This window comes from Porcisia hertigi, chromosome 27 (genome assembly GCF_017918235.1).
Source record: "Porcisia hertigi strain C119 chromosome 27, whole genome shotgun sequence".
NCBI classification, from domain to species: Eukaryota; Euglenozoa; class Kinetoplastea; order Trypanosomatida; family Trypanosomatidae; genus Porcisia; species Porcisia hertigi.
Window position 1 is genome coordinate 338779 of NC_090586.1, and position 17392 is coordinate 356170.

A 17392-nucleotide genomic window follows, 5' to 3' on the forward strand; every position below is an offset into this window, starting at 1 on the left:
CTCATGTAAAGCCGATCCCCCCCCCCCCCTTCAGGTGTCACTGTCTTCGTGTTTCATTCATACATCTTGGTGCATATTATCGGTGCCCTCTGAAGAAAGTGCGATGGTTCTTTCGCTGTACCACCATCCCCGGTGGTCTCCGTCTTTGAAGAGCAAAACTCGCCCGATTCGCCGTGCATCGTGTCTCTTTTTTTTTCCCCCTCTTTTCTCTCCAGTGGGCTCCCTGTGTATCACATTGAAGCGCACACCGGTTTTTCATTTGGTCTACCGACACACAAAAGAAAGGAAGGGTCTCCGCCTACTCGAGGGTCTCCCCCCCCCCCCTTGACAGCTCCTCCGAAAAAAAACGTCTTCACAGTAGATGGTGTTTCTCCATGTGATGTCGCTCGCGACGTGACCTTAGCGAGGCCCTCATATATGCGTGTTATGCAAGTCGTATATTTCCTGTACACCTCCCCCCCCCCCCCCCTTCCTCTCTCTTTGACTCCCTGCGCTTGTAAATCTTTCAACCCCTCGACACACACACACACACACACACACACACACACGCGCGCGCACACCACGTCTGCATGAACGAGTCTCGCCTTTCCTCGTGGTGTCCAGTCGAACTTGCTCTGTCGCCGTATTCTTTGCCTTTTGGGGGGCTTTGCTTTCTCAACGCTGTGTGGTTCCTGACGTAACATCAGTGCGCTAAGCATCCGCCTTCACCCCTCGCTCCCTGCTATCTCTTCCTTTCTGACGACAGCGGCAATCGCGCTGTCTCGGACATCATGGCCTTCAGTCAGTCGCAGCAGATGAAGAAGGAGTTCCGGCTTCCAATGGTGCCGGGGCTTTCCTGCGGCGAGGAGATGATGCGCCGTAACTACGACCGACGCCAGATTCATGGTATGCGGCTCGACTGCGCGACGACCATTGCTGGTGTGCCTGTCGACCGTACCCTCGGTGGCGCTGGTAGCGCCTACCCTGCCTCCAAGCTCGAGGACGCCGCGACGGCGACTAGGGCTGACGGCCAGTGCGGGGGGGACCTTACGGGACGCGTGCTGCGCTACTATGGCTACTTCATCGAGCCCGTCCCGGAGAGCGCGGATGAGACGGAGCGAGTACGTAAGGTGATCCTCAACTTCTACCTCGAAGACGGTACAATGAGTGTGACGGAATCGCAACAGGACAACTCCGGCTTCGCCTTTCCCGCCAACCTGAAGCGGCACATTGTGCCCAACCCAGACGGTACACCAATCACTGCCGCGCAGCTGAAGGTTGGCGAGCCGGTGTCCTTTTACGGTCAGACATACATTTTGTACGACGCCGATCCTTTCACTCGGACCTTGCTGAGGGAAGCTGGGGAAGAGGTGCCGGCGGCCATCGACCCACCGCCGGATGCGTACACGATCATGCGCAGCCGCCCTGTGGCCAAGGCTCACGACGTCCCCTCCATCGCGGCGTCCAGTCCGTTGAATACGATGCTGTCTGCGGCCCAGGTTCGGGCGACCCGGCAATTCCTGGAGTTTGACCGCAAGGTGCTACGATGCGACTGCACCTGGGATGACACAGCCAACCTCTACGGCACGAAGCACTTCCTCACGCTCTACTACTTTCTTAGCGACGGCAGTCTCGCGCTTGTCGAGAAGGACGTGCAGAACAGTGGTCGCGACCCGTTCCCCAAGTTCTTCAGTCGCCAGCGGATCGCGAAGCCGACAGACCCGTCCGGCAAGTTTGATTCCTCAACCCTCGGCTCCGTCACCTTCAAGGAGAACGCGAACACCGTCTACTATACCGATGAAGACATTCGTATTGGCAACGAGCTCATGCTTTACGGACGAAAGGTGAAGATTCACGACTACAACGAGTACACTCGCAACTACCTAGCGGAGCGCTACGGTATTACAACATATGCGCCCATCCCCGGTGCGATGCCGCCGCCGTTTGTGCCGCCGTGCTCGACGCGCCGCGAGATCTCCGAGGAGGAGATGCGAGAGCGCCATAACCAAAAGTACGAGGAGATGCGACGCCACCGCTTCGCGGAGTCGGTGGTCAAATTTCTCGCTCGAATGGACAATGGAAAAGAGGAAGACAAAATACGGCGCTTCGTGCTTGCTGTGTACCCGGGCGACAACAGCATCGCTATCTTTGAGCCCGTCATCCGGAACAGCGGCATCGTCGGCGGAAAGTTTTTGCTGCGCCAGAAGGTGCGCCGCGCCGACGGCGAGTTCTTCCGCGCCGACGACTTTTACGTGGGCGCGCGCGTGATACTGAACGCCTTCCCGTTCGTTATCCTGAACTCGGATGAGCATTCTTTGAACTATATGGAGCACAACCCCGAAGATTTTGGTCACTCAGACATCAACAAGATTGTCCGCAAGATGCAATCGATGCTGCTAAGTAAGACCACAGGTCTCGCGGAAGCGTTCCGCCTCGCCGACGAGAACCAACGCGGTGGTCTCGATATGAAGGTGTTTCTCTCCATCATGGAGCGGCTCAATCTCGACATAACTGAGCAGGAGATCCTGACAGTGCTGCGCTTCTTTGACAAGAACAACGAGTCCTACGTCAGCTACGAGGAGGTGGCCTGCCGCATCATGCCCGAGGGTGGCGCAGTGGCCAGCGACCCCCGCTCGTGGGAGGCCATCTACCAGGAGAGCGCCGACCACGCCACCACGTCTTTTGTCAATAACCCGAAGGAGGCAGAGGAGAAGGCGCGCGTGTGTCGCGAAAGTGCGGCAGCTGCGCGAGGTGCGGCAGAGTTCCTCGAACTTTACCATCAGCGCCGTCAGCTCTTCATGAAGGAGTTCCACGCAATCACGGACTACGCCAGGGACAGCCTCATCGGGTCCGATGAGTTCAAGATGTGTGTGCGGCGCAAGCTGGATCTCCACTCAATCTCTGACGAGGAAATGTGTGCCTTGGCAAACAAACTCTTCCCTGACGTGGCTCCACGTGTGACGTACGAAGAGTTCATGCGTCTTCTGAACGGCACGTCGACTTACACTCACACTGTCACCACCATCTCCTCCAACGGAACGTCGAGATAACTTGTAGTAGAGTGACTGTGTGCGATGGCAGCAGGTGAGCGGGGGAAAAAAAACGGTTGGGGTCTAAACAAAGGCGTGGGCGCGCCTATTTTGTCTCCGTCAAGATAAGTGTGTGCGCAGGCGCACACACACTTATGAATGCGCGATGTATAGGAGTTCAGCAACAGCAAACGAAGCAGCGTGATGCGACGACAACTTGATCTCCAGCAGCGGATCCAAGCTTCTTGGCGACCGCCCTGTTTTGTGGGGGAGGGGGAAGGGGGGCGGAAGCGGCGGCGGCGGCGGTCAGTGAACAACTTGCGTGCGTGTACGTGAGTGTCAGTCGGCAGTCGCTTTCCTTTTTGTCTTTTGCTTTTTTTGTTGTTGTTTGCCGTGTTCCCGGCAATTTCTCTTTATGATGTTACCGGCACTGTATGGGTAGACCCACCATATACATTTCCTTTTTGCAGCCCCCCCCCCTTTCCCTCACTCCACAGACCTAGAGGTGAAGAAAGGATAGTGGATCACTGGCGGTGGTGCTGGTGCTGGTGGTGGTGGTGGTGGAGGGGGGGGGGAGGGGGAGAGAGCGACCAGCATGGGCAGAATCTATCCTAGAGATGCATGCGTACAGAAAGAAGGAAAGAGCGACTGTGAAGGGAGTTGCTATCGTGTTTCCTCTCCTCCTTGTCTCTTTGTATGTTTTTTTTTTTTTGGAGGGTTGGGTTTGTGTATGTCATCCCCTCCTACCCTATAGTGTCGATCTCGCACGGGTATCTGATGTACGATAGGAACGTTTCTCTCTGGACCTTCGGTGTGTCCGCTTTACGGTACTAAAAAAAACAACTGGAAAGATATACCCATATATACATATATATATGTAAAGGGTGTGGTTGGATGGGTTAGTGTAATCCTCACCGCCATTACCTCCACCGACCACACGCCCTTCTACACCCTCCAAACTCCTCTACGAGATGAACAGGGTCAACAGAGAAGGTGATGTAGCGCGACACAGCACAGGTGTGTATTCCCATCACACACGCACGCACACACAAACCCTGGGTGTATGCCTGGACTTGCGCGGTGCTCACGCTAGGTAGCATTGCGCCCACCGCCCATGGCGTTAACACCTCTTCGCATGTCACGTCATCAGCAAAGATGCGATACGTTTGTTGGAATAGGCCTCTCTCCTCTCCTTTCCCCGTCCGCCGTCTTGCTTTTTTCCGGTCCTTGCGCCTCGGCAACGCCACTGCGTCGATCCCTTCACCCAAAGTGTAGATCCCGCTATTCTTCTTATTGGGCTCATTGGCCACCCTCTCTTCTCAGAAATGCGTCTTACGACACTTGCGCTACTGTGTCTAATAGTGGCTCTCCTGAATGGAATCGCTCCGCGTCCATCGAAAGCGGCTGCAGACACGGCCTCTGATTGCTCTGAGCTTGGGTTCGAGAAAAACGTGGTACGCTGCAGTGCGTGCGCCAAGCTGTTTCTGTTAACACAAAGCACGGAACTTCGGCAAGAGTGTGAAGGGTGCTGCACACTGGATGAGAGGGGCAGCGCAGCTGACGATGAAGTCACATACACGTCGGCCCGCATCGAGGGCCGCGGTATCACCCACTTGATTGCGCTGTCGACGGTGGACGGACTGGCCCTCTTCATGCGCAAGTACAAAATGGAGCCCTATTTTAAAAAGATTTCCATCGTGGAAAAATCATCATCGCTGTTCCCGGCTGTGGTCCTTATCGGTAGAGACCCGAAGCAGACGTTGACGATGCGCATCACCGGATGGTCTGCTGAAACACTCCATGACCTCTTCAGGAGAAAAATTCGAGTTGAGTGACTTCGCCGCTGTGGATCTTGCGATCTCCGAAGCGGGGGGGGGCCTCTACCCTGAGGCGTGACCACCCCTTATCGTCATTCATACACCCACCAGCAACCTAACAGAGGAAAGGCATTCCTGGTCGTTCATTGAGGACCGACACATCTTCCCCCGATCAATTGACATTACCTTGGCTGAGGAGTCTCTTTGTCGATCGAATCTATCTAGGCCGAACCGGGAAGGGTAGCCAATTAGTAAACGAGAAAGGGCCGTGCGCCTGTCACCTGTGTGTGTGTGTGTGTGTGTGTGTGTGTGGCGTGCACCTTACCCATACACGATTCACCCTCTGTGGGGGAAGGGAGGGAGGGAGGGGGGGGAGAGGTTGTAGTGGGCATTGAGAAAGATGGAAACAGAGGCTGTGCTGAGATTACAAGGGGGGGGGGCGTTGCTCTAATGCGTATTCAAGGCAGCTATGCACTGTGGAAGGTGGGAGAGGGGGAGGGGGGAGATCCGTGGGCGGTCAGGGCATGGTAGAGTGCAGCTTAACGCCCGCGGTATGTCAACATGGGCATCTCGAAACGATGAGAAGAACCCTGTTTGCATTGCATGATGACCACACACCTTAATTTATCGCTTGCCGTCTCCGATGGAACACCCCCCCTTTTTTCCCCCTTTACCAGCTCTGAGTTTCTCGACATCGCGCCTTTTTGGCCCTCTACTCGCCGCCTCGCGTATCGGAAATGGTCACTTGTTGTTTTGGTCTCTGCGCATGTGCTTCGTTTGTGTATTCTCTGTTGAGAATGCAGGGGGAGAAACCCTCGCTTCTCCCTAGATTTTGGGAGATGGCTCCACCCAATGCCCAGAGTGATGCACGCACGCGCGCACACGCACACAGTCACTCACATGCGCCGCCTGTACAGTTTGTCTTCCCAGCTCTGTGTTCGGCCGTCCAGTGTTTTCTCCCTAGGTGCCCTGACTATCCCACCTCTCTCTCCCCCCTTCCCCTCCCCCCTCCCCCCTTCCCCCCCTCTTCATCGACTCTGCTGGATAACCTCTCACAGCTCGGACACAACTCTCCCTGCATCCCCAAAGCAACGCAGGGCACCGTTTGCTCCTTTTATAATATTTGTTTTCACTCTATTTCACTGAGTCGATTATATACAGCGTACCTTGGCCCTGTGTGAGTCTGCCTTCGAACTCGTGCATCTGCTCCCCCATCCACCTTACCCCATCCCTGCCCCCATAATAAGGGCCCTGTACGCTCCCTGTAATCAAACGCCAAAGTACCAGCAAGATGATGCGTCGTGCTTTGAGTGGCCTCGTCGCCGTCCGTGCGTCGGAAGGGCGCGGCTACACAGATGCACGCACGATCCGTAAGCCCAACCCCTACGACCTGCTGGTTAACGCTGAAAACCGAAACTACGTTGAGAATCTCCTGCGACAGTACGAAGCCGACAGCGCGCTTGTCGATCCAAGCTGGGTGCCTGTCCTGGAGGCCATACAGTCCGGTAGCGACGACACCCCTGTCGTGAAGACCTTCAGCCGGCCCATCGACGCCAAGTCGCTGTCCGAGAAGCAACGCCACGACAACATGCGCCTTGCCTGGATGATCCGCGAATACGAGCGATTTGGTCACCATATGGCCAAAGTCGACCCACTCAGCGGTTACCACGCGGATAATCACACGCTGGGCTCTCGAACACTGGCTCCGGAGGAGTTCGGCTTCAGCAAGGAGGATCTAACTCATGTCTTCAACGTCACCTTTGGTGCTAGCTACGAGGCGAACTTCGTGAACGGTGGTACCTCCATGACTCTGCAGCAAGTCGTCGATCAGCTTCGCCGGCTTTACTGCGGGCCGATCGGATTCGAGTTCATGTCATCTGGCTACTTTGAACGACGCAACTGGTTCCGACATGAAGTCACCAACTCCCTACAGCCCCTGCCAGCCGAGGAGCGCAAGCTGTACTACGACGACGTTGTCAAGGCCTGCGGTTTCGAGAAATTTCTCCAGATTAAGTACCCCACGCACCAGCGTTTTGGTCTCGAGGGCGGGGAGGCGTTGATTCCAGCTCTCAACGCCGCTATTCTGGCCTCCAGTGACCTTGGGGTGCAGAGCGCAATCATTGGCATGGCGCACCGTGGTCGCCTGAACGTGCTAGCGAATGTGTTGCACAAGTCTTTGCGCACGATGCTGGGCGAGTTCGAAGGTCGCTCCGCGATTGAGAACGCGCACCTCAGCGGTGACGTCAAGTACCATCTCGGCAAGCGCAAGCACGTGAAGTTGCCAAATAACAAGTCGATCGACTTGGACCTTCTGCCGAACCCATCCCATCTTGAAGCTGTGAACCCGCTGGTGCTGGGTAAGGCACGAGCGCGGCAGGTGTACTTGAATGACGTGGAGTGCACAGCGGTGCTGCCGATCCTCATCCACGGAGATGCCTCGTTCGCAGGGCAAGGGTCATGTTACGAGACGATGGGCTTCTGTGAGCTAGAGAACTTCCACGTCGGTGGCACGCTGCATGTCGTGATCAATAACCAGATTGGCTTCACCACCAACCCGAAAGACTCGCGCGCCAGCGCCTATTGCACAGATCTGGCAAAGGTGAACAATGCCCCGGTGATGCACGTCAACGGCGACGATGTGGACGCGTGCGTGAAGGCAGCGAAGATCGCCGCACGCTTCCGCCAGCAATTCCACCACGACATTATCATCGACCTCGTTTGCTACCGCCGTAACGGGCACAACGAAGCTGACCTGCCCGACTTTACACAGCCGCAGCTGTATGAGCAGATCCACCAGCACCCTCGCCTCGTGGACATCTACACCAAGACTCTCATCGAGGAGGGCGTGCTGACGGCAGAGGAAGTTCAAGCAAGGGACAAGAACTGGGAGAGCATCCTGCGCCAGGCCTACGACCGCATGAATAGCGTCGAAAACTTTGTAAAGGTTGCCCCTGTATTCGATCCCGAAAGCGAAAACACCTCGGCCGACTTGGCACATGAGAAGATTGCCGCTGCGCGCGTACTACCGCCGGTTCCAGCAGTGGAAACTGGTGTTGACGCCAAGACCCTCCGCGCAGCCGGCGTTCACCTTGCGTCGATACCAAAGGAGATGCAGAAGCCGCATCCAGTGGTGGAGCGGACCTACGCGGCGCGCAAGAAGGGCACAGAGCAGGGAGACGCTATTGAATGGTGCCAGGCAGAACTCATGGCACTGGCGACGCTCTCGATGCAAGGAGTGCCGGTGCGGCTGACGGGCGAGGATGTCGAGCGCGGCACCTTCACCCAACGCCACGCAGGCATTACCGACATGAAGACAAACCTGAAATACTTCCCCATCAAGACGGTGTCGCCGTCGCAAGCGCTCATTACTATTTCCAACAGCTCCCTGTCCGAGTTTGGTGTCTGCGGTTTTGAAATGGGGTACAACATGGAGAACACCCAATCGATTACGATTTGGGAGGCCCAATTTGGCGACTTCGCCAATGGTGCGCAGGTGATTTTCGACCAGTTTCTCAGCTGCTGTGAAGAGAAGTGGAATGCGCACTGCAGTCTCATCTTGTCTCTGCCGCACGGCTACTCGGGGGCTGGCCCCGAGCACAGCTCCGCTCGTGTGGAGCGCTTCCTGCAGCTCAGCGACGACATCGATCGGGTGCCGTCAGACTTCCGCCGCTACCCCAATGACCAGGCGCTCGAAGTTCGCATCCGTCGCCATAACTGGCAGGTGACGTATCCCAGCACACCGGCGAACTACTTTCATCTTTTGCGCCGCCAAGGACTGCGAGAGTTTGCAAAACCACTCATCAACATGTTTTCAAAGGCGCGCCTCCGTGCGCCGAACTTATCCAAGCTGTCCGACATGGCGCGGGGGAGCGGTTTCAAGGCGGTCATTGACACTGCGCAAGCAGAAGACACGGTGGCTCGCAAGGTTGTTTTTTGCTCCGGACAAATTGAGAGCATCGTAAATGACGCGAAAGCGGCTATGCAGAAAACAACTCCGGGCGTGCACGAAGACGTTGTTCTCGTCACAGTGGAGCAGCTCGCCCCGTTTCCGTGGGAACAGGTCGCGGACGTGATGGAGAAGTACGCGCAGCGTAACCCCAACACGGAGTTTGTGTGGCTGCAGGAGGAACCGCGCAACATGGGCATGTGGATGCAGATGCGACCTCGCATGAACAGCCTGTTAAGGCATCTCGGCCTCAAACAAAACCGAATACATGTTCTGAGCCGCCCGTCTGTAGCGTCGCCGTCTACCGGTTACGGCTCCGTGCACGTGGAGGAGGAAAAGAAGCTCGTTGAAGAAGCCCTCGCATAAAATCTGTAAAAAAGGGGTGCCCACACGCTTGACGCCTCTCTAACTCGCCGGCATTTCTCTTTGTGTTTCCCTTGTTGGATGCCGTCTCGATAAGCCTCAGTGGGGACGTTCTGCTCGCGCTTGTGCCGGTTGTGTCGTCTCTCCCACTTTCGCAGTGCCTGTTCATCAGTGGTAGCTCCGCTGCTGACGGCTTCGCAAATGTGTATTTGTGTTTGTGGTTGTGTCTGTTTCTTTTTTTTTCTAGTCTGTGTCATGTCTGAGTGTGTCTCGTTTCGGTATGGCTTGTTGAAAACGGGGGAAAAAGGAAGTCTCATTCGTCGTCCGTCTAACCAATTGTGTGCCGTCTGGCTGACTAGACTGTCTTTCCCTCTGCGTGTGCTTGGTTTTCGGTTTTCTTTCGAGGGGTGGGGGGGGGGGCGGGCGGGGAAACAGATATCTTTCAGGGAGTGGGCAGCCCTAGTTCCCTGTGAAACCGCGTGCATCGCTTCTATTTTTTGTATGTACGTATTTTCTGTGTGTGATTTGTGCTTTTATTTGTTCGTTTGCTGTGAAGTTAAATGTGGTGTGTTCGTCCATTCTCTCTCTCTCTTTCCCCCCCCCCCCCTCCTCCTCCTCCTTCTCCTACTCCCCATTGTTGTTTTGGAGCGTGTAATGCGCTGTGTTCGCGTTGATGTGGAAAGCACTGTCAGGGAAACAGAGATGGACAAGAGAGAGGGTGCTGAGAGATGTCTACATGTTGTCTTCGCTGGACTTCACCACGTGCTACACGAAGACGTACTTTGCGTATTGCCTCTCGGAGAAGTGTCAATGTGCGTAGGCAAGCCGATTTGGATATTGAAGGAAAAAAAAAGAGTGGAAAAGGGGGACGGACTAGAGAACATGACGAGTTATTCGTATCTCGCGTGCGCTGTATTGTGGTTCTCGTAGATATATCATCCCCACCACCACCACCCCACCATCTCCGTGTTTCGTGTGGGTGATGTGGGCTCCTGCCGGTCTCAAGACCGATGTCATGCTGATGTGGGACAGGTGCCCGCAACGCTCCTCTTACCCTACCACTCCCACTCTCCCCGTCCGAGCATCTCTCTTCTAGATGAAATCACTTGGGGATTGCGTTGCTTTTGTATTGGTCTCTCTTCACCACCACCGACATCCCCCCCCCCTCCCCCTTCCAATGTAATGCTTAAAAGCCTCGAACCGAAAACGATGTCGTAGCGGAGCCCTCTCACATCTTGTCCTCTTCATGTTTTTTTTTTCACCATGCGCAGGTGATGTTGCATAGTAACCCTCCCCTACCCTGGTCCTTCCTTTGTTGTTGTTGTTGGTATTGCTTATTTCTCTGAGTTCCTTCACCCCATTATCGCTGTTCATCCTGTGCACCTTGGACATGTGTTTCGCGTATGTGTATCGGGTGCACACCGGGGAGACACTCACGACAGAGTGCATTTGTGGTTTTGCGTTGTTTTTTTTTGTGAAATGGGGGGAGTGTATAAAGTCGATTACGAGATCCTCGAACGGAACTCCCTGTCCCTCCCCCCCCCCCCACACACACACATACACACAGAAACACAAGCGAGGAATGGTGGTGTGGTGATGGGAGGGAGGGAGGTTCGGTGACTGTTGTGATACGGTCTCCGTGCTTGGATCGAGTCTCTCTCTCTCTCTCTCTGTGATCCGTGCTGGCGCGTTCGCGCTTACTTATATGTGCCTGCCTCCCCTGGGATACATTGTGTGACAAAAATGGAATTCAGGAACGACACCACAGGAGGAATAACAGACAAACGAAAAAGCGCAAAAAAAAAACAGAAAGCGAAAACAATGGAAACCCCGTCGGAGGGGAGAAGCGAGTGGGTGGGCAAAGTCTGTGCGCGTGGTGCTCTGGGGTGCACACCCCTCTACCGCTAGGAAACCTTGAGAGCTCTGACACACACACACACACACACTTGTGAAAAAAATGAAGCGCGTATTAAAGCAGTAACGGCTGTATCTAAACACAGATGACGCCCCTTGTGTACACAGCCCCTCCCCTCCCCACTAGCTCACTTTAGCGTGTCGTTGGTAGACAACGACATATATGTATATGTGTGTGTGTATGCGTGCGGCTGTGCTGCCCGAATTCGCAAACAATTGCCATGGCGCTGCAGTGTGTCAGCTGGGCCGTTTATGAGAAGGTATTTGGATGGTGATGTCTACCATGGAATGCAACATGCGCACCCTCTCCCCCGTCCTCTTCCTTCTCGTCCCCCCCCCCCAATTTAATCTTTTCGCCCTCCGAAAGATACAAACCACGAACGCGCATTCAAGTGTGTTCACTCACCGCCGTTCGTCCCCACGCGGTCTCATTTTCTTTTTCCAGGCAGTGGAGCCGCACTAAGGGATGGTGCGTGGAGGCTCCCGTGTTCCCACACGCTCTTTCCCCTTACAAATTAGGGGGAAAACACACAAATAAACAAATACTGCACCGAACACCGCAACGCTCCTCCTGTGCTCTTTTGGTAACAAAAAAAATTCCCCAGTGGAATTTTGAGTGCGTTGGGGTTCCCCTGCTCTCGTCTAATCACATTGCTGCTCATCACTCCACCGGGAACTGACCACACACTCTCTTGTATATATATATATATATATATAGATCGCATCCACCAGCCTTGATTCGAACATGTCGACAGATCGCTCACTCTGGGTGGACGATAAGTATGCGCTCCGTTGCCGTGGGTGTGGCATGAAGTTCACAGTTTTTCGTCGCCGACACCACTGCCGTAGGTGTGGTCAGGTGTTCTGCTACGAGTGCCTCAACCCTCCTCTCACGACGACGACCACCACACCACAGAGCATCGCATCTAACCTCTACCAGTGGCTAGCGCCGTCGTCGACTACGCTGGCAAAAACACCAGCATCCATCGCTGCACCACAGGCAGCCGGGAAACGTAAAGCCGCTGGAGACAGTCGCAACACACCCTCTACTACTACTACTACTACTACAGCAGCGGCAGAGCTTTCCATGCGTCTTTGTCGTCGATGTGCTGCCACCGTTACAGAGAACGCCGCACGCGAAACCTCCGTGACGCACGCCGAGTTCGAATCCTCTTTGCTCACGGCCAACAGCACCACCCAACTTGTGTCGAACCCGCCGTCTCCACTCCGGCAGAATGTCTCACACGCCCCTGTGTCGCCATTAAAGCTCGACAAACCGCATCGATTCAGCGATGGAAGTTTTTCTGAGGAGACGCGATTGGGCACAGCGCGGTATGCGCCGCCACGCATCGAAACGGCGCGCCGGTCGGGTGTGAAAAACTCTCCTGTAGTCCCCACCACCGACTCGCCGGGCAGCCCAGCGCCAGTGCATTCAGAGACAGAGGAGGAGCGTGAGGTGACGTACTCTATAGGCCGTGTTCGGCGACCGCAACCATCGATCATGTCGCAATGGTGGGCAGCTCATCAGCGGGCCCTAAATGACAAACCTGTGCGCACCTTTGTGAAGCACCAGGCCAACCTGCCCACATCAAACCTGGAGAGTGTCGGGGTCTTTGTGCGGACACTTAGCGACCCGATCGACTTTGGTGTGCACTTTCTCTTTGCAGAAGATATGATGCAGCCTTTAGTAAGCCCCTATAGTGGGGTGGTGGGCAGTGCTGCGATGATCCAGATTCCCGACGCACCGGCTTCATTGCGCGAACTCCTCAAGGACTGTGGCGCCGCGTGTACGGATCACCTCGAGCTGCGTATCCAGAACGCGCTGAAAGCTTCTCCCCCACACCCCCCTCACACATCGTCACTGTGGCGCCACTTCGCGGATATCGCGTGGCACGTGGTACGTCACACCGCTGTTGCCCTCGGCGCCAATATCCTCGATCACACCTCCATCATGTCCATTCCGGTCCCAGCGCAGCTGACACAGTGTGTCGTGTACCCCGGTTTGGTAAACCATCGACGTCTTCCTTCGAAACGCGTTATGAGCCCGAGCGACAATCCCCGCGTGCTGCTGCTCGCGGGGCACCTCTCTTACCCAGTACAGCCAAGCGAAGACCTCGTCGATTACGTACGTTCGTATGGTGGTTATCTGGACAAACTGTTTCAGCGGTTGGAAACCTGGCACCCCGATGTCATGGTGGTGGAAGGTGGCGTTCACCATTACCTGCGCAAGCGCATCGAGGAGGAGGGCCAGATGCGCCTCGTAGCGGATGTTGGTCGCGACTTTCTCGTGCAGCTGTCCTGGTGCTTGCGGGCCGATATCATTGCGGACCTCCAGTACGTTGGTGTTGGGGACTTGGCCACAACAGCGCCGCTGGGACACTGCGCCCGCTTCGAGGTGCTCGAGTTGGCGGAAGAAGTGCACTGCTGCGCCTTCCGTGGCTTCGACGCGCTGTCGTTTCACACCCTCATCCTCCGCGGCGATCCCCTGAGCAGGAGTGTGGCTGAGCACGAGGACCAATGCGGGGTGTGGCCGCGCAAAGCGATGGAGAAGGTCTTGAAGGGGGCACTCAGTGTCGCTCATCATCTGGCTCTGCAGGCGAACAGTGCTGCAGCACTTTTATGCGCAGGACTGCCTGTTTCTCTGGGTGGAGCGGCAGCGACTAGGGAAGAAGCCGCCGCCTCTACTGGCATCACCATGAATCTTGGCTGCCGGTTTCCATTGGCAGTGCAGTCGGCTTACCGCGACGCCTCAAATCCCGAGGCGCTGTCCCTCGTGAGGGACACAATGGTGTTTAACGTTGTGCACATGGACCAGCTGTTCGAGGGGGCAGGCAGCAGCAGCGGTGGGAGTGTCGGTAATGCGGTCAACAGCAAGCCAGCGACAGCGCCAAGCGCTGTCATGAGCACACTGGCAAAGACGCGCAACTCCGAGCTGTCACTTATGCACGGTGTCTCTTGTGGCTCACTCAACCTCTCGCAGTGCGGCTCACGTTTTGATCTACTTGCCAGCAGTGTTGTATCGGCGTCATCCACTGCCACACCACAGGCCACGCCTTTCGGACGCGCAGAGGCGCCAGCGGCGCATGCCTACGCAGTGGTGCAGCAGAAACTAGCCTTGACTTTTTACGGGGCCGGAGACGAGACCCTCTTTCATTTTCTGGTGAACCGCTGCGCTGGGACGGAGTCGCAGGTGCTCTACTTGCATGGCACCCACCGTGTAAAGATGACCACGTCGACTACTGCTTCTTTGCCCTCCGCCGCATCTACACTCGCTGAGAGCGGCCTAGCAGGTGTCTTGTGCACATCGCAGAAAGCGGCGTTCCACAGGATCACTGCACGGCAGAGCGCCGCGAGGGCGTTGGCCACGGCGGAGGCACATGACGCTTGTACCATGGCCGCTTTCCTTGCACAGCTGAAGGGCTACTTTTCTCTTCGAATTCGCGCCTTTGTCAACCGCTCCAGGGTAGGGGCAGCGGATGCGCTGATTGAAGCCGACACGTCGGTTGACGCCAAGATCGACGTCTGCAGTCCACATCTCCTGAACATGTCCACCGGCGCTTTCTTCGAATGGGTGCTGTACGGCTGGGTACCCGCGCTATCGACGCAGTCTGCGCAGCCGACTCTCGAAATGCACTTCCAGTACAACTCCCTAGATATACCTGCGCAGCAACAGCCACCGAATGCAACCACTGCCCACGCCTACGCCAACGCTGTGACGTTCCTGGTGGAAGCGGTGCACCTGTCACGCATCGAGTATCCGCTATCCGTGATGCCGAGCGCCGTCCTCTCACCGGCGGCAAAGCACCCCACGCACGGAGTTGTAAAAGGCATCGATGACGACCTCTACGCTGGACATGGTGTCGAGGAGATGGAGGGCCTTCTCACTGAGCTGCAGCACGCCACGCTCACTGCATTGGATCGAATGGAACGACTAGAGAACGCCAGAGCAGGTGAGCCGACAGGAGCGTTCCCCAGAAGCACGACACAGGACATGGAAGAGAAGACAAGGGCCAGCGACGGGCCGCCTTCGATGCCCACGGCGGAGAATGTCATGAAGGATCTGCGCCACCTCTCAGAGGATGTCCAAAGCGCGCTTTCAGCCCTTCGGGATGCCCACCGCCGTGGGCCGCCAGAGGAGGTGGCGCTGCTCCTTGCGGATATGCGAAGGCATCGGTTCCCTGCTCTCTTGGTAGCGTATCGAAACTGGAACGCCGCGCATTGGAAAGTCGCATCAAAAATCGCCAGCAGTACCCCCACAGACGCCGCCGCGGCGACCGTGCCTGAATGCCCCTCGTACCTTCGCCGGCTGGACGGGTGCTTGTACCACAAGGACCGCTCACAGTGGATTCGCTTGACTGAGCCATCAAGCATCCTCTCCGCTGCCTTGCTAAGCCTCTATCACCCCTCTCCACGAAGCACACTTCGCACGACATCGAGCACAATGGACGCGGGAGCGGCCACAGAGTCGGAGCTAGCTCTGCCAGCTGGCCGCGATGCAGCAGCAGTGGCTGCCCCATCACTGGACATGGGGTCTGCAGCGCAGTGTGGGCATCCTCAGCTGTTGTCAATGGTGAGTCAGCTGTCGCCGGCAGCGGCGCTGGAGGTGCTTCGCCGAAGTGCAGGGGCAGACGGCGCATTCCCCATGTCGCTGAAGTGCACGCTCTCCGGATATCAGTGGGTAGCTCAACCTGGTATCGGCGGACCTGCCGGGCTGACAGGCGGGGCCATGTCCATCAGCAGCGCCGCCAGCGTGGCGAGCATGATTGGCGCCGCCACTGGCAATGCAGAGCCCACCATCAGAGTCGATGTGCTGTTTCCCTGTAGCTTTGCCGCACTCCAGGTGCTCTACACAGACGGCGCCCCCTTTGACATTTGTGCGGCGCTGGCACGGTGTCACCCCTTTAGCGCCGATGGCGGCAAGTCGCACTCGATGTTTTTCGTTACGCAAGACGAGCGATTTCTCATAAAGTCGGTGAAGCCGACGGAGCTGCGGCACTTTCGGGAGTGGGCACCGCGCTACTTCGCGAGCATGGCGGACCATTACGCATCATTGCGGCAGCAGCAAACGAAACCGTTTGACCCTGAAACCAGCGCGCAGGTCTTCGCGGCCCAGTCAACGCTGGGAAAAATTCTAGGCCTCTACGCAGTTCACGTGCAAGGGTCTCGCAGCAGAGCCTCCGTGTCGCCCGTCACGTTCAGCGGCACAGGGCCGAATGACACTGCACCGCAGCTGCGCAGCCTCCTCACGGACGGGACGCATTGTTTTATGGTGGCAGAGCAGCTCCTCTTTCAACGCCCAGTGCGAGAGACTTGGGACCTGAAGGGCAGCCAGCGCAACCGTACAACAGTGCCAAATGCCGCGGTGCGCCTTGACGTGGACCTCGTTCGAGAACGTCTGCGAATGGGCAACTTCTTCTTTTGCACGCCGGAGGCAAAGATGCTGCTGATGAGCCACCTCCACCGCGACACCGCGATGCTAGCAGACAGCAGCATCATGGACTACTCCCTTATGGTCTCTGCCGGCAGTGACAAGGTGTTTGTGGGCATGATCGACTTTTTGCACCCGTACTCCTCAGCTAAAGTGTTGGAGTCGAAGATGAAGTCAGGGCTCGACACAATGCTGGGCTACACCCGCCGCGACCCAACTATCATCGACCCAGCTAGCTACGCGGCGCGGTTTATGCTCTGGATGGATGGCTATTTCAACGGCGTCCCTGATCGGCTCTTTCCGCTCATTTGTGCGCGGCTGCTGGAAGACCCTGGGGAAACCGCCTTGGTCGAGAAGGGACACCCCCCTCTCACCCCCCCCTCCAGTGAGGTAGGAAAAGCATAGGCTCGGAGCGATGTACGTGTGTCCGTCTGGATGTGCATATTTGTGCACGCACCCGACCAGTGAAGTATCGCTTCATGGATGTCTGCCCTCCCCCCCCCCCCGCCCCCCGCCGTCATCACAGCGCGTATTTCTGGTGACCTCCTCAATGTCCCACACGAACAACTGCGGTGACGTCGTGGATGTGGAGGGGGATGTATAGCCCCATATCTGACTGCTTGAGTGCGATGTGTATATCACCGCCCCCCTCCCTCCCCTCCCCTCCCCCATTCCTTAACGGGCTCGGGAAAGGAGAGAGCATCGTCAAGCCCTTGGCCTCGAGGGTCTTTCGTCTTTCTCCCGTGCGTCTCGCTAAGCCAACCCCCACTCCACCCCAAACACAATCACCGCTCCTGCCGCTGCCACTGTCGACTAGTGTGTCTCCCTCCCCCTCAACCGTCACACACCGGCTACAACAAGCTTCCCCTTACCCCCCCCTCCCTCCCCAAACGACTTGACGGGTGGCGGTGGCCGC

General features: G+C 56.6%; 4 protein-coding genes across 4 annotated transcripts; all 4 read left to right on the forward strand.

The window, feature by feature from the left end:
* Positions 1-770: 770 nt before the first annotated feature.
* On the forward strand, positions 771-3029 carry JKF63_03249 (uncharacterized protein; the record flags this gene model as incomplete). Its single annotated transcript, XM_067899269.1, has 1 exon — positions 771-3029. The coding sequence occupies one exon, from the start codon at positions 771-773 to the stop codon at positions 3027-3029; it is 2259 nt and encodes a 752-aa protein (XP_067756059.1).
* Positions 3030-4333: 1304 nt separating this feature from the next.
* JKF63_03250 (uncharacterized protein) lies at positions 4334-4843 on the forward strand (the record flags this gene model as incomplete). The annotated part of the gene is made up of 1 exon (XM_067899270.1): positions 4334-4843. The coding sequence occupies one exon, from the start codon at positions 4334-4336 to the stop codon at positions 4841-4843; it is 510 nt and encodes a 169-aa protein (XP_067756060.1).
* A 1273-nt stretch (positions 4844-6116) lies between these two features.
* Positions 6117-9137, forward strand: JKF63_03251 (uncharacterized protein; the record flags this gene model as incomplete). Its single annotated transcript, XM_067899271.1, has 1 exon — positions 6117-9137. The coding sequence occupies one exon, from the start codon at positions 6117-6119 to the stop codon at positions 9135-9137; it is 3021 nt and encodes a 1006-aa protein (XP_067756061.1).
* Positions 9138-11793: 2656 nt separating this feature from the next.
* On the forward strand, positions 11794-16881 carry JKF63_03252 (uncharacterized protein; the record flags this gene model as incomplete). The annotated part of the gene is made up of 2 exons (XM_067899272.1): positions 11794-13903; positions 13946-16881. The coding sequence occupies 2 exons, from the start codon at positions 11794-11796 to the stop codon at positions 16879-16881; spliced, it is 5046 nt and encodes a 1681-aa protein (XP_067756062.1).
* Between the last annotated feature and the right edge of the window lie 511 nt (positions 16882-17392).